The sequence below is a fragment of the Carex rostrata genome, chromosome 23 (assembly GCF_964058835.1).
Source record: "Carex rostrata chromosome 23, lpCarRost1.2, whole genome shotgun sequence".
Lineage (NCBI taxonomy): Eukaryota > Viridiplantae > Streptophyta > Magnoliopsida > Poales > Cyperaceae > Carex > Carex rostrata.
Window position 1 is genome coordinate 4390909 of NC_135940.1, and position 15018 is coordinate 4405926.

General features: G+C 30.6%; 2 protein-coding genes across 2 annotated transcripts in view; both read left to right on the forward strand.

The window, feature by feature from the left end:
• The window catches only part of LOC144574991 (Major facilitator superfamily protein), a 78557-nt gene that overhangs the window by 7326 nt on the left and 56213 nt on the right, over window positions 1-15018 (forward strand). The window lies entirely within an intron of this gene.
• On the forward strand, window positions 13586-14326 carry LOC144574802 (uncharacterized). Its single transcript, XM_078324869.1, has one exon. The coding sequence runs from the start codon at window positions 13653-13655 to the stop codon at window positions 14133-14135; it is 483 nt and encodes a 160-aa protein (XP_078180995.1). The 5' UTR covers window positions 13586-13652; the 3' UTR covers window positions 14136-14326.

Genomic DNA, 15018 nt, shown 5'->3' on the forward strand with positions numbered 1-15018 from the left:
GATCCTATTTTTGTTCTCCTCACGTATATTCACTATGTGATTGATAATACCAAATTTTTTTTTTTTAAAATCATCTTTCTTTTTGACGATTTTGATCATGTGCTTCAACATAAAAAAAAAAAAAAATGGATTTTTCGGTCTGGGTTCACCTAATTATGTTTGGTGATCAACTTTCAAAGTTCTGTAATATATGTTTTCTTAGTCGCAACCCCTTGTGGAAAGAAATTGCTCGATTGAAATCTTCAACCGTTGTCGTGTAATTTTCTTGAGAGATTTCCAAATATCAACTTTTCGGGTCAAGAACCGGATGTAATTGTATATATCTAGATTTGACAAAGTGGTTAGTAAATGCAGGGGCGGAACCAAGGCTTAGGTCAGTTTGAGCTCTAACCCCCCTTGACCCAGAAAAATATACAGAGCTAGCTTTTAGTTTCTACCCTCTTGCCCCCCCCCCCCCCCCCCCCTCCCTCCACCCGTTCTTGCGACAGGGGTCTCTGACTTCGTCTCTCTCCGCGCCGTGAATTTTCTAGTTAGACTTCCTCTACCGATCATTCCTGGTTCCATCACCGAGTAAATGTTAGGTCTTTATAGAGAGTTTCTTTTATGAGGACATTCAATTATTTTTTGTAAGGCCAGTCTAGAAAAGTACATCTAAGATACATGTCTAACACGAGTAAATATAATTATTTTATAGTAAAAAGATGCATATTATGAATAATAATTTTAATTGAACTAATCAATATTAATATTTTTAAATATTTTTTACTGTCGAAAGCACAGAGACTTTTATCATTATCCTTTTTTAACATGTCAACTCTCTCATATATGTACATTATCCAATTCATGTCTCTCTCAATCAATCTGCACACCATACCGCACACTTGTACAAGAGACTTGTAAATTTGCAAGCAACAAAAAGGTATTCTCTCTTCTCAAGTTATAACGGGTCCCAGGTACCCGTTCAAACTTGTAAATCTCCATTGCATAGAAGTTGATATATCTAATTAAATAGTGTTGTCTATTTCTGCAATTTCGTAGGTTCAAATTTTATTATCCATGCTAGAATAATTTAAATATTTGTAATCATTATCTCGTACTAAAAAATATAATTTAATAATTTCTGAATTTTGTCCCACCATTACTTAATTCCTTTTTTCAAATTGGGCCGTGGCCCAATTATTGTCCGGGATTTGGGTTATTAATTTGAAAATGTTTATTCTAAAACCAAATACAAGATTAATTTTCCGAACTGAACACTTGAAAAACTAAAATAGACATAACAAAATGAAAGGAACCATTTTTCATGATCAAGATGCGTATATTTCTAGATTTGTATTAATTTATTATAGCTGGGCACGCAAAGTACTTAATTATTAGTTCACGAGTTACATGTCAATTTATCCTTTAAATTTGCTTTTGAATTGTCAGGTCAAATGGAGACCAACCACTGGTTTCTTTTGACCTGAATATATACTGCAAGACTACAAGTTCGACCTGATTAGTGTAGAGAGTGGCGAGGAAAGCAAGGTACTACTTTGAAAGTTGAATCACGACTCAAGTTATTTTTAATTCGTTTGGAATTTGTGACTAATTAAGTCATAGCTTACGTTCTTGTTTTTTTCTGTTATTTATAAACATGCAACAACCATACAGCACCTGAATCAAATTAGCCATGCATGAATCATTCATTCATTTGCGCATCCTTTCCTCACCCTTGCACAATTTACAACATACTAGTATAGTAGTATCCTATCTGTGCGTTGCAATTGAGACATATATATACTATAATATTGAATAAAATATAAAGAGACTTTTTTGTTTGACATTCACACAAAATTAAAAAAATATATATTTTTAAATGAAAATAAAAGAAACAAATAAAAAAAATGGAAATCCAAATAATAAATAATAATAATAAAAGAAACAACAACAAATGAAAAAAAAAGATCAAATATAGCATGAAAAAAAAATCTTGAAGTATCATTGCGATTTAATATCTAAATTTCTCCACAAACATGCCTGATCATTAAACAATTTAGAGAAGAAATAATATGTAAAGAAATAAAACTGGCAAATATATGATTAAATAATTCAAATAAGGATTTCCTCCACATAAATATCTTGATGAAAATTATTTTAACAATGCAAATTTCTCTACATATCATTTCTCTATACAAAAGTTCTAGATATTCTTCATTTTCTCTCCAGATCGAAAAAATATGATGGTTTTCATGAGCACAAGATCTGTTATTCATCTATTCACAAATATATAGTAGCCCTAAACAAAATCCCGAAAGATATGATTGTTTTCATTTTCATTTTCATTGTCGAAACTTTAGAGAAAGAGGAGAAATAAAATGGAGCAAGCATAGAAATAAGAAAATAATTTAAATGCAGAAATCAGAGATAGCTGTAAAGAGAAATAAGAAAACAGATTGCTAGAGATTAATTTAATTTTAATTTGATAAACCTTTAGCAGTCTGTGTAGCGAGTATATTTTTAACTGAATTTAGACATCTACACATAGAATAAATGTATTTAATCAAAAGAAGACATCATGTGACTAGACGTTTGCTAAACCCCTAACGGGTTCAACCCGTTTTGCCCGGCCCGTACCCGTTACCCGAGCTACCCGTACCCGTTGCCCGGGTACAAACGGGTAGACGGGTACGGGTAATAAACGGACCGGACAACCTAATTTGAAAAAAAACCCGTTATACCCGTACCCGCCTACCCGTACCCATCTACCCGCATACCCGTACCCGTTACCCGTACCCGACCCGTTTCACTTCAAAAAAATTTGAATTTTTTGAAAAAAACAGAAAAAAAAGGGAAAAAACAGAAAAAAAAAAAAAAAATCGGGCGGACCGGACCCGTACCCGGATACCCGGATCCGTACCCACGGTACCCGTACCCGTCAACCCGCAACGGGTACGGGTAATAAACGGACCGGATAGAGGTTTTGGAAAAATTACCCGTCTACCCATTACGGGTTTTACCCGTACCCGACCTACCCCTTTACCCGTCCTACCCGTTACCCCTAACGGGTAACCCGGAACGGGTCACGGATAACCCGTTAGCAAATGTCTACATGTGACTATAGGGTTGATATTCAATTTGAAAATTTATCTTTCAATCTTAGCTGTTGACGGATCATGACAACTAGGTGCATTATAAAAATGGAGAAAATGGAGATATAATACTTCATGCTAGCAAAAATATTAGCTAGGTTAACCAATGTCATTACAAAAGCACCGTTACTGTCTTTGAAATTACCTTGTGCACAAGAATGTGCTGATTAGAATTAAATTTAAAATAATTACATAATGAAAAATCAATCAACGTTCTAATTAAAAATCTAAAAGTATGCGCATCTAATTTAGAATAAGTTGACAACCTAATTAAAATTAAAAGGTAGCAGCACATATATATATATGCATAACTTCGAAATAAATTGACAAACAAAATGAAGATAGAATCATAGAAAATAGTAATTAATTTAGCTACTAATCTATCTCTCATTCCATGATTTGTATCACCATGTGGATATTGGAGCTGTACTTCCTTAATTTATATGATATATATATATATATATATATATATATATACACATAGTTTAGTTAAAATAATGATTTTTTTTTTAATTTACCTCTATATTACTCTTTAATTTGATGTACTCTGCGAAATATATATAATCAAAGAGATCAACCAAACAGGAAAAACAAAACAATCAAGGTTTGGAATTAAATTAACGTTATTTTTTAACATGAAATAAGGATCGAAGTCCAAACTCACTCAATTATAATGAAAACACTGAGTTTCAAACCCACAAACTCATGCATAGAAGATAATGCTTTAACCATTAGGCTAAGCATGATTCTCACTTTAATAATAAATAATAATGAACAAATTTACTAGTAGCTAGATGGATTGCTCGAATAATCAAATAAATAAGAACTAATTATATGTGTAAGACATTCTATTATTAAGTCCACACTCCTAATTAAATTATTAATATTATAATAGAATATTACAAAAAAAAAATTACGTATTACACTTATCACGAGTATAGCTAAATTGCTACCGGTAGCACTTTGACCTAAGTGCATAAGATATTTGATGTTCAAATAACAAATCCAAACCGTTAGATGTTCAATCTATATTAAAATGTGCTTGGAGACCAAATTTTATATTTTTTGGAATTTGTTTACTATTTATTAAGTTGGTTTGAAAACTGTTGTTTTTTAATGCTGTAGAAATTTAATAAAAACAGCGGTTTTCAAACTAGCTTAATAAATAGTAAAAAAATTTCAAAAAATGTAAAATTTGGTCTCCAAGCACATTTTAATATAGATTGAACATCTAACAGTTTAGATTTGTTACTTGAACATCAAATACTAAGATATGACTCCGTAAACACTTAGGTCGAAGTGCTACCGGTAGCAATTTATCCATACTCCACTTATCACCTACTGTGAATTTATTATTTCCAATATTGACTTCATCAAAAGTAGCATGTCAACAGTATTTTTTTATTTGTCAAAATTTGGATAAACAGAAGTGTTGTTATAATGCATACAGCAAATAACAAACCTCAAATGAATATTTGGGTCTAAAATCCTAAACTCATGTGTCCAGACATTTTTCTAAATTACATGAATATTTAGGCATAATTTTGCGATTTTTTTCAAACCAAAACCACTTTTGACTTTTCTAAAATAAGTATTATATAGAAAAATATTATGGCTAAAGTGATATACATTAAAAATTAACATGACTTGATATAACTTGTTGGCATGCCTTTTGTTGGCGTTACAAAACAAAAGACCCTTCATAAAATAAATCATCATCAAAGAAAGAAAGAACCACCGGCACATGTCTCGGTCATATATCATAAATGGCATCACAAGCACAATGATTGGTGGATAAGGCTAAGGTGCTATGGGTTGTACAGAGGGCTACGGTGCTACAACTTAATATTCGAGTTTTTAAAATTCAAACGGTCGATTCGAACCGTTCATCTTGTTCTCCATATTAATATGTGTTTGGAGACCAAATTTTACATTTTTTGAAAAAAATTTATTATTTTTTTAGATAAGTAGAAAATCAGTTGATCTAAAAAATTCTGCACCATTTAGATATTTGATTTTCTACCTATCTAAAAAAATAGTAAATAATTTTCAAAAAATGTAAAATTTGGTATTCAAATACATATTAATATGGAGAACAAGATGAACGGTTCGAATCGACTATTTAAATTTTGAAAACTCGAATATTGAGCCATAACACCATAACCCTCTATACAACCCATAGCACCTTAGCCTTACCATGATTGGTTCTTATATAATTATATTTCAAACTCGGTTGTATATGTTAGATAATGTATGGCGTATATATGTACATACAATTACAAGCTCTTCCATGCATGTTCCACTGCTAACCAAATATTATACTTAATTAGTATGTCAGTATGACAACACCATAATTAATTATTAAGAGTCAAACAATATTATTTAATTAGCTAGTAGAGCACGACCTAGAGTGTACGGCTACGTTTTGACAAGCAATAGGCCATGACCTAGTTTTCTCAAAAGCAAAAATAAAAAAATAAATAGAAGAGAAAAATATAAAAAGGAACTTAATGGTAATACGCGGAACATGGATTTACTAATAAGTCTTATATAATTTGATTGGATTAGATTAGATGCTCTCCTAATAGGCTCATACTAATCAACTCGGCAATTAATAGTGTAGCATTCATTTTAAAGATGCCGATTTAATTATAGCTGCTTAATTTGAAATCAAAACTAAAGAAATATCACAAGTAATTAATATTGGGTTTTCCGAGAACATGATAATTATTTTTAAGTACTTTTTTTTTAAGTCTTAAACAGACTTTATTCAAGCACACAACTCACAACTGCATATAATTCTTTGAAGGAAATTAATTATAGGTGAAAGAAACAATATTAATTGCACCAAAGGAAATCATTGTTAAAACAAAATGTTGTTTTAAGAAAACATGTAATTCTACGATTAATATTATTATTTTCATAATAAATTGTGTTGGTGCATTTATGAGTATTAAAAAGACTGCCCCCCTTTAATTCTTATTAAGACCTCATGTTTTTAATGTTAAACATACTATTCAATAATTTTGATCTTTAGAATAATTAAAGTAAATTGAGATCTATAATTATATTTATACATCTTATAAATAAAATGTGGAATTCGGCAGCTAATTAACACATTAATATAAAATCACATGCTGGTGTGAATCTCTTTAATTGGTTAAATGATCATTGCTAATTTTCATTTAATGAAACAAAGGAACGTTGGACAATTTTTTGCATTTCCATTTAACGGGCCGGGGTAGCTTTATATATATATAATAAGATCCAAAATCATCACAGTACACAATAGGAGAAAGTACATCAAACGACAATTTGAGAGCAATATCTACAAGATTTTGGGAACTACATATTTAAATTTTGTAAACTCTATTTAATTTTATTTAGTGACTTTTTTAAGCTTAAATATTTAAAGTTTTTTTTTTCTTCTAACAATCAGTACTGTGATATAAACGTTATAACGCAAAAATATTCGGAAAAAATAAGTAACAAAAGATGACATGTTACCACCAACTCATTGGTGGATATATAATTAGTTGATGTTCATGTTATTTTCTTTGTATATATGATTTGATTATATTTGCTCATGATGTCCATGGAGGAGCATGCATGTATGGTGCCGCATATTTCAACGTTCAAGGGAACAAGATATATATGTAGCAAGTAGTATGAAAAATGTGGCATGAATCATGCTGTCGGTCATAACATCACAAATTCATAATTAACACTTCAAATCATAGGTCAAAAATTTGAAAAAGTTTAGATTCTTATGCACTTTAATGAATGCCAACTCGGTGTACATACATATTTAATTTCTTTCTTATTTATAATATTTGCACAAACATCTCACTAATTAACACTTGAAGATATAAAAGCATCTTTGAGGAATCATTTGAATGATTTACATGCATAGAACTCTTGTTTATTTATTTCCCAATTAATCTCTCTATTGCATGACAGGTTTTTGTAGTGTTGGAGAACAGTTGTACATTACATGTTTCAATGCGAATATATATATATATATATATTTTGTTAATTAATTTAGTCATTTTAATTACATGCTACTTGCTGTTGGATTAATTATATATTCTGTAGCAATTAATTAAAAGCCTCATGAGCGCCATCAATGATATAATTGGAAAAAAAAAATTAAATTTTAAAATTAGATGATTGACCTAGTTAGCCAATGTTTCACTAATTCCCCTCACTATGAAGAGAGAGATGTCTATTTTTTAGTTGTAGAGCATGTTGTCGCATTTAAGAGTAACAAGTTGTATACTATAAACCATATATACATCAATAGAGATGTGAGTGTAGATAGGGATTGGAAGATACAAAATTTGAAATGTTTGTACAGTAGTGTAACCATAACATTTTCTCTTTTTTTTTTCTCTATTTTTTTTTTAATTGACAGCGGTTTCCAAAGTTGAACTCTCTCATCTTCTCTCCTTAATTTACAAATATGGACATTCATAAAATTGAATGCCATTGAATTTATAGTGTCATTAATGAATCTAAATTAGAGTTGCAATTCACAAGTTAGACTGAATTCAATCTCTATCTCTACATTGTATAAGCATATTATTGAAAAAAAATAAAAAAAGATATACACCTCATCTTGTTTGATAGATTTTGAAAGGATAAAATAATCAATATATTGTATTTGTCACTGTAGATATTTTTTGTGAGATTTGTGAATTAACCTTGACCAAGCATTCAATATTTAATTAACCTTGCTCAATTACTTTTGAATTAGGGAAATAATGACTATATCGACATTTCTTTTATTTATTTATTTATTTTATAATTTGGTTTGATTTTCACATCATTTACAAGGAGGTTTAGTTCCGTTTAGTTTGGGCATATTTATGTTTTAATTTAATTTGTTTCTTTATATTCTGACATAAGCTCATGTCAATGAAGAGGTATACTGGATTAGTGAATTAAAAGTGAAAAGAGATTTTTATTTTTATTCTTTTGGGGGGGGGGGGGGGGGGGGGGGGGGGTGTGTGTGTGGAGCGATTTCATGTTATATCCCTCAAAAACCTCAAATTACGTTTTCCCCTTCTAAAATTTGATATTTACCCTTTTCAATAACTCACAAATTTACTTATTTATTGACTTTTCTATTAAAACACATTTTAAATTTGTAAAATACCAATTTTGCTCTTGATTAAAAAAAAATAAAAAAAAAAATGTAGTATATGTAAGAAAAATGTTCCATTTCCTAATGGTCGGTTTCCGAGAACAAATAGTTCATTTCTCTACTTGTGACATATATATAGTGGCATTTAGTCATAAGCTTGTGTATGTATCACAAGTAGAAAATTAAATCATTTGCTCTCACAACCGATCAATTAGAAGACTAAATATTTATCTTAAAAATGCTACTTTTTTATATTTTTAATAAAATAGTAAAATAGGTACTTTATGACTTCAAAATGAGTTTTAATAATAAAAAAGTCAATAAATTGAGTTAATTTGTAAGTTTTTGAAATTTATAAGAGTTAATACAATATTTATGGATTTTAGAGGGGGGATACATAATTTTGAGGTTTTTCAGGGGTATACATGAAAATCTCCCTTTTCATTCTATTATTTCAACCGTATATATATTTATTTATTTTTAACGCAAGTTTGTGAGAAAACGGAAAATTGCAGTTAAGTGTGTATTTATACGCACTCCTTGGCAACTACCAATTTTTTTTTTTTTTTTTTTTGAGAAACTGGCAAAAGCTGCCAATAGAATTAATCAAAATAAGGTTTCACATCAACATGCCATGTGGGCTCTTTTCATGGAGGATTCAAAGGTTACAATCTTTATAAATGGAGGAGGGACAGCTTTGGATGGTGAAGAAGATATGCAGATGGTGCCTTGGTTGAATTTGGATTATGTAGAGATGTAATTGCATTTTACTTTTCTATTGTTTGCTGCAGGTTATAATTGTAGGAGTCGTTTGTTTTGTGATTTATCATAGCTCTAGGTTATATTGTTTTGATTTGGTAGGTAATCTCTTTTATAGGTATGTGATATATTTTTGTTTTGGCTTGTGGCAGCTGGTACCAAATTGGAAGCATCAGCAGTAACAGTGGTGTAAATTTGTGATTTTCATTTTAATGAAAATAGGTGGCTGTGCCACTTCTTTCCCAACAAAAAAAATAAAAATAAAAAAATAAAAAAAATTCAACAGTACAATCAAGGTTGGTAAATTTGCTTCTACCTCACTGAGCTACCAAAATTGAATATATGAAACGATGCAAATTGTCGAATACGATATGACGCACTCATTAATTACCAATTAAGATTTCATTTGCTAGCTCTATTTATTGATGATAACTACATTAATTACGTTGTACTAAGTTGACTAAAACAAAATGGTTTATAAGAAAGTCTCTAAATTATACATACGTGCAAGCCACTGAAGAATTAATTAGCATGCCGTACATTGAATTAAGTCCTAAAATTTGTTTAATCACAAACCTAATTCTACATTTCACAAGGTATTGGCTGGGTTTTGTACCCAAAAAAAAATATTATAACTAGAAATCGATTTTTGGAGAAGGGTTTGGGGTTTTGATCGCGCGTCGTTTTGAAGAAGGGTTTGGGTTTTGGTGCATTATTTTTTTTTATCCAAAATTTCAGCGATAAAAAAAAAAAAAAATCATTGATCGGTGTTTGCGCCGGTCGCTTATACAATTGGTCGCCTGATTTTAAGTGAAATTCATTTTTTTTTTAGAGAAATTGATTTTTTGCGACTTGCGTCTGACCCGGTCGCAGAAAAACTTTTCTGCTGTAGTGTTTCTTTCATATTTTTATAATCAGATCACAAGTGTGTGTGTTTTAATTGCAAAGGCTAATATACATTGTTTTATTCATTGTAAATCAACAAAAGATATGAAAAAATAGAAAAAATCGTAACAACATTGAAAAAAATCTAAGATATCAACTGTAAATGATATCCATGTTTTTTTTTTCCTCTAATTTTTTCTGATGTTTCCCGTTTGCCCCCTTTTCTTCGAATTATTTCAAGAATAATTCAAAAATTAGAAAAATTGCAAGAAATTGAAAAATACTGGACATTAATTGAATACAACTTTTACAAAACAAAAAAAATCCATATTTTTCCCCTATTATTCCCGACCATTTTCAGATTTGTTTTCTTATATATATATATATATGAGGAGGAATCAAGTTACAACAAGCTACAACAACCATTTTCTACATTTTCAAAGTCCAAATCGTCGATTCAAACCGTTAGATATGATCTCCACAATAAAATGTGCTTGGAGACCAAATTTTACATTTTTTTGAATTCTTTTACTATTTATTAAGATGGGTACAAAATTCAATGGTCTGAATTTGACTAGTTTTTGTATCCATCTTAATAAATAGTAAAAAGATTCCAAAAAATATAAAATTTGGTGTCCAATCACATTTTATTGTAGAGATTTTTTTTGAAGGTTGACATTTTATTGTAGAGATTACATCTAACGGTTTGGATCGATGATTTGGACTTTAAAAATGTAAAAAATAGTTGTTGTAACTTGATCCCTCCTCTCTCTCTATATATATATATATTTTAGCAAAAACAGTGTATTGGAAAAGAAAAAATATATATTAGGCACATATCCTGCCGAGTAAAAAGAAACGTATTGTGTTGAAATTTTCTATATTGTTGACTTCCGTTATATCTTTTTATCACAACACATATCAAGCAACATGTCATACCGTGTCATGCCAAATAGACATGCATGTCATTGTAAACATATGCCATGATGTGTCAAATTTCAATTCCTGTATTTTTTTTATTCAGATCTTATCTGAAATTCTCCAATAAAATCTGTACAATTGACTAGGAGACCATTAATTCTTCAGATATTAAGTATGCAATTTTAGTCAATGAAATGAAATTTTTCTCTGGGCTAACTGCCAATTTAATGTTAGAAATGAACTATTAAAAGGTAGGTAAACTTCAACTTTAACAGTCGAAACAGAGAATTAAGTCAAGGAAATCAACACAAAAATAAAAATAAAAAATATGCGGTTGCTTTGATCTTGCGGAAAATCTGGTTTGTCAAGTTAATATTTCTTAGATGGGAGATACTTAGATTATTTTATTTGGCTAATATCTTGAATTGATATTTGTACTCGATGGTTTTTTAATTAAAATGAAAGGAATCATAAAAGCCGTTTAGAGGTTAATGGCTCGAATTAAATAATGGTTCGAATGGATGCAATCTGATCGATCGTTTTTAGTTTCGGGGAATAAAGTAATCTGTTGATTTTAAACCAACGATTGAGATTTATTCTTTACAAATAAACGGATGCATTTACACTATAGAAATATATTGAAATAATTAAGTAATCTCTTGATTTATCACAGCCGTTCATAGCATTGCCTAATTATTGTCGCTATTCTGGCGACAGAGTTGAACACTGGAAAAATACAAACTATCTATCTCCAAAAATGAGAGTTTAAATACTTTTATTTTTGTGTTTACACCATACTTTAACTTTTTAATTTTCTGAATAATAACAAAAAAAATTAAAATTTATCTCTTCACATAAAAAATCTATCAATTTTAGTTTTTTTTATATATATACATCAATAAGTTGAAAAATCAACATCCAAAAATTATCTTCATGAGTGTATTTTTGCAAGATCTTGATAGCAATCAAAATATAAATTTTAAATATCATAATTCTTTACATGTGCATAGAGAAAATAATATATATCATATCTAACAGTTTTATTTTAATATATATAAATTTTAGATTTTAAGTTGAAGTTTCAAAAATAAAATATATTGGAGATATTTTAACCCTCCTCTTTTCCAATTACTATGTAAAATCTATAAAAACTTGACAAAGCAATTTTGTTCAGTAAGTGAATTTTAAATATTGATAAGCGATTAATCTTGCACGTGTGGGGTGCTATTTAATCTATCATTTGACTACTTAATTGCATGGCACACTAAAATTTACGCTTGTCACAAAATTTATTTTAATAGATTATACAAATTTACGTGATAAGATATATTGAATTTTGAATTATAAAATTCTCTGTCTATTTTGAAAAACGTGGTTATTGAATTTAATGGAAATATTAATTCCAACAAAAGCAACAGTGGCTCACATTTTTTTCACACTCATAAATATAACGATTGTAACGTTACAAGTGGTGGCGTAACGAAAACCATACATTAATTTGTCTGCTTGTTGATATATATATTTATTTGTACAAGGATTATGATACGTCTTTGTTGGGGTTAGCTATTACAACATAATCAAGCGTTGTAGAGTAAACCATCACATATTTATCCTTTGCACGTCATGTCAATATAATTCAGTATTTGCACACAAAGAGAGAATCAATCATTGCAAATGTAAAAAAAAAAAAAAATGTAAATAATGAGGTTAACAGTCCTTTTCATTTTAAATATATATCTCTCTGCAGTGTGCACCCATTTTCATGCTTGAACGCAATAGACGACAACAAACTATATATAATTAATAAAAACAACAAGATTAGTTACACAAAAATATAAAAATTGTATCATCTCAAGTGTTTTCATTGGTACACATTAATTAAACTCATATTTTATTTTAAATAGCAAAAGATAGGCAGAAATATATATAACAGCCGTGATTAAGATAAATCGAATCAGAAAAGAGAAGCAAATCAGACGGTTGACAGAAGACGTGACATGACACACATAAGAAATTTGCAAACCTAACTGTTTTAATGAAATTGTAATTACAATTATTAACAACAATTAGTATTTGATCTAATGACCGAGACAACATATGCTTTTGTACGAAGAGAAGTGCCAAAAAAGGGAGGCGAGATGTAGCTATTGGTTTTTTTCTTTTATTACTAGCTATTGGTTGAATGTATCTACATCTTTTACTACTAAGCAGCCACCTACACACACCTAGCTAGCTACTCTTTCTTTCTTACTCAAGCACGTCTCAATTCGTATCCTGCGGTTATTGACCGTCAGATTGGTATTGGCACGAATATTAAAGGATCATGTGAATTTTTTTCTTAGATCAGGTTGGTCTAGATTTTGATCGGACGGTTCGAATTTCAAACTCAAAATATGAGGTGCCGTATAGTATCCATGCCTTTTGAATTGTAACGTACAGAAAGCACTCACTGTTTCTGGGCCCACAGCTAGTTTGGTTTGGTCTCTGTCTCTCTCTCTTTCTAAAATGGTAATCAGATTATATCAGCTGCCATTTGGCAGCACTTTTCAAACTCTTGACCATTTAACCAAACCAGTGCCAATTATCCCTCAACAACTCAACCAAATTTATCTCGTCATCATTCAATCATCATTACGAACTAATTATTTAAGCACTGCCGCTCTTAATTACTACTAACCAGCACTGGCATTGGCATTTGGCAACTACCTACATATTGACTATATATATATACCCCTCCTAATCTCTCCTCTCTTCTTCTCTGATTCATACATCATAAAATTAATATCCATTTCTTTTGTTGGTAATTTTTTATGACTACTAGCTCCGTCAATGGCCGCATGACCCGACAAGTCGACGTCGATGAGCCAACCTACAACCGAAGCAACAACCGAAACCCCCGCATGTTCGAGTGCAAGACGTGCAACCGGCAATTCCCGTCCTTTCAGGCGTTGGGTGGCCATAGGGCTAGCCACAGGAAGCCGCGCCACACCGGTTCAGGAGAGACCCAAGCACCACCGGAGCCGACCAAGCCGCGTGTGCATGAGTGCTCGATATGCGGGCTCGAGTTCCCCCTCGGCCAGGCATTGGGGGGTCACATGAGACGACACCGTGCCAATGGAGATCATCACAGTGCGAATAATAATGTGAGTAAGCGGGTTGTGTCGGGTTTGAATTTGGATTTGAATCTGGCACCGCCGGAATCAGAGACGGATGAGGATTACCGAGATGGGATAGATTTGGAATTGCACCTTGACCTGGCAGAGAAGGTCAGGTTTGTAGAATGGCTGCAGTAGAGACTACTGTCATAGAACTGACTTGGTCTTATTTTGTTTTGAATTATTCCTTAATTTTCTATGATTTCTGATTAATTTTGGTTTTGGGGGCTTAGACTTATTACTAGTTTTTAAAGAACACACATTGTTAGGGAAGCTACTCTACAAATTAATGAGTGTTTATTGATTTATTTGTGGAGTGTAATCTCTGTTTTAATTAATTATGATACAACAATTGGCATTAGCGTTTTTAATTTTTATGTATCTTTTTTTATAAAAAAAATCGACCATTCCATTTATATAATCTGAAAGTAGATTTGGATCAATATAATGAATAAAACTAGCCAGCTTAATTGGTTTACAATATATAAATATGGTTACAGTTTGGCATTTAATATCATTTAATTTGTTCCTGAATATTCATATAAGCTATATAAATTTCATGGACCAAGTTAAGTGTAATAAATACATTATAGTGCATTCATCTTTGGTTCTCTTGAATTGTATGAAATAAAAAAATAAAAATTTGTAGAATTTACATAGCTCCATCCCTCTTGAGAAATTATACAATATTTTCATGTGAACTTTTGACTTTTGAAATATTAATTCAAAAGGAGGTGGTGGCCTGTAATTGACCAGCAAACAAAATATTTGTGGCATTGAATCTTTCTCATCTGAATTATTATTTCTTTTCTTTCTAATTCTAATAGTGTGAAATGAAATTGGTGCAAACTAAAAGTTTAGAAAGATGGTTGTCAAAATGGGAAGTTTGAGAGGTGATTGGCCCTTTTTTTGTTTTAATGTATATCGTTTTCTAATAGTGTACTTCCATTAATTTTGTACAACGTTTTCTAATAGTGTACTTCTAATAGTGTACTTCCATTAGTTTTGTACAACTTTTTAT

Excerpts from the sequence above, each read along its gene's own strand:
- LOC144574802 (XM_078324869.1), top strand. The coding sequence starts at position 13,653 with ATGACTACTAGCTCCGTCAATGGCCGCATGACCCGACAAGTCGACGTC.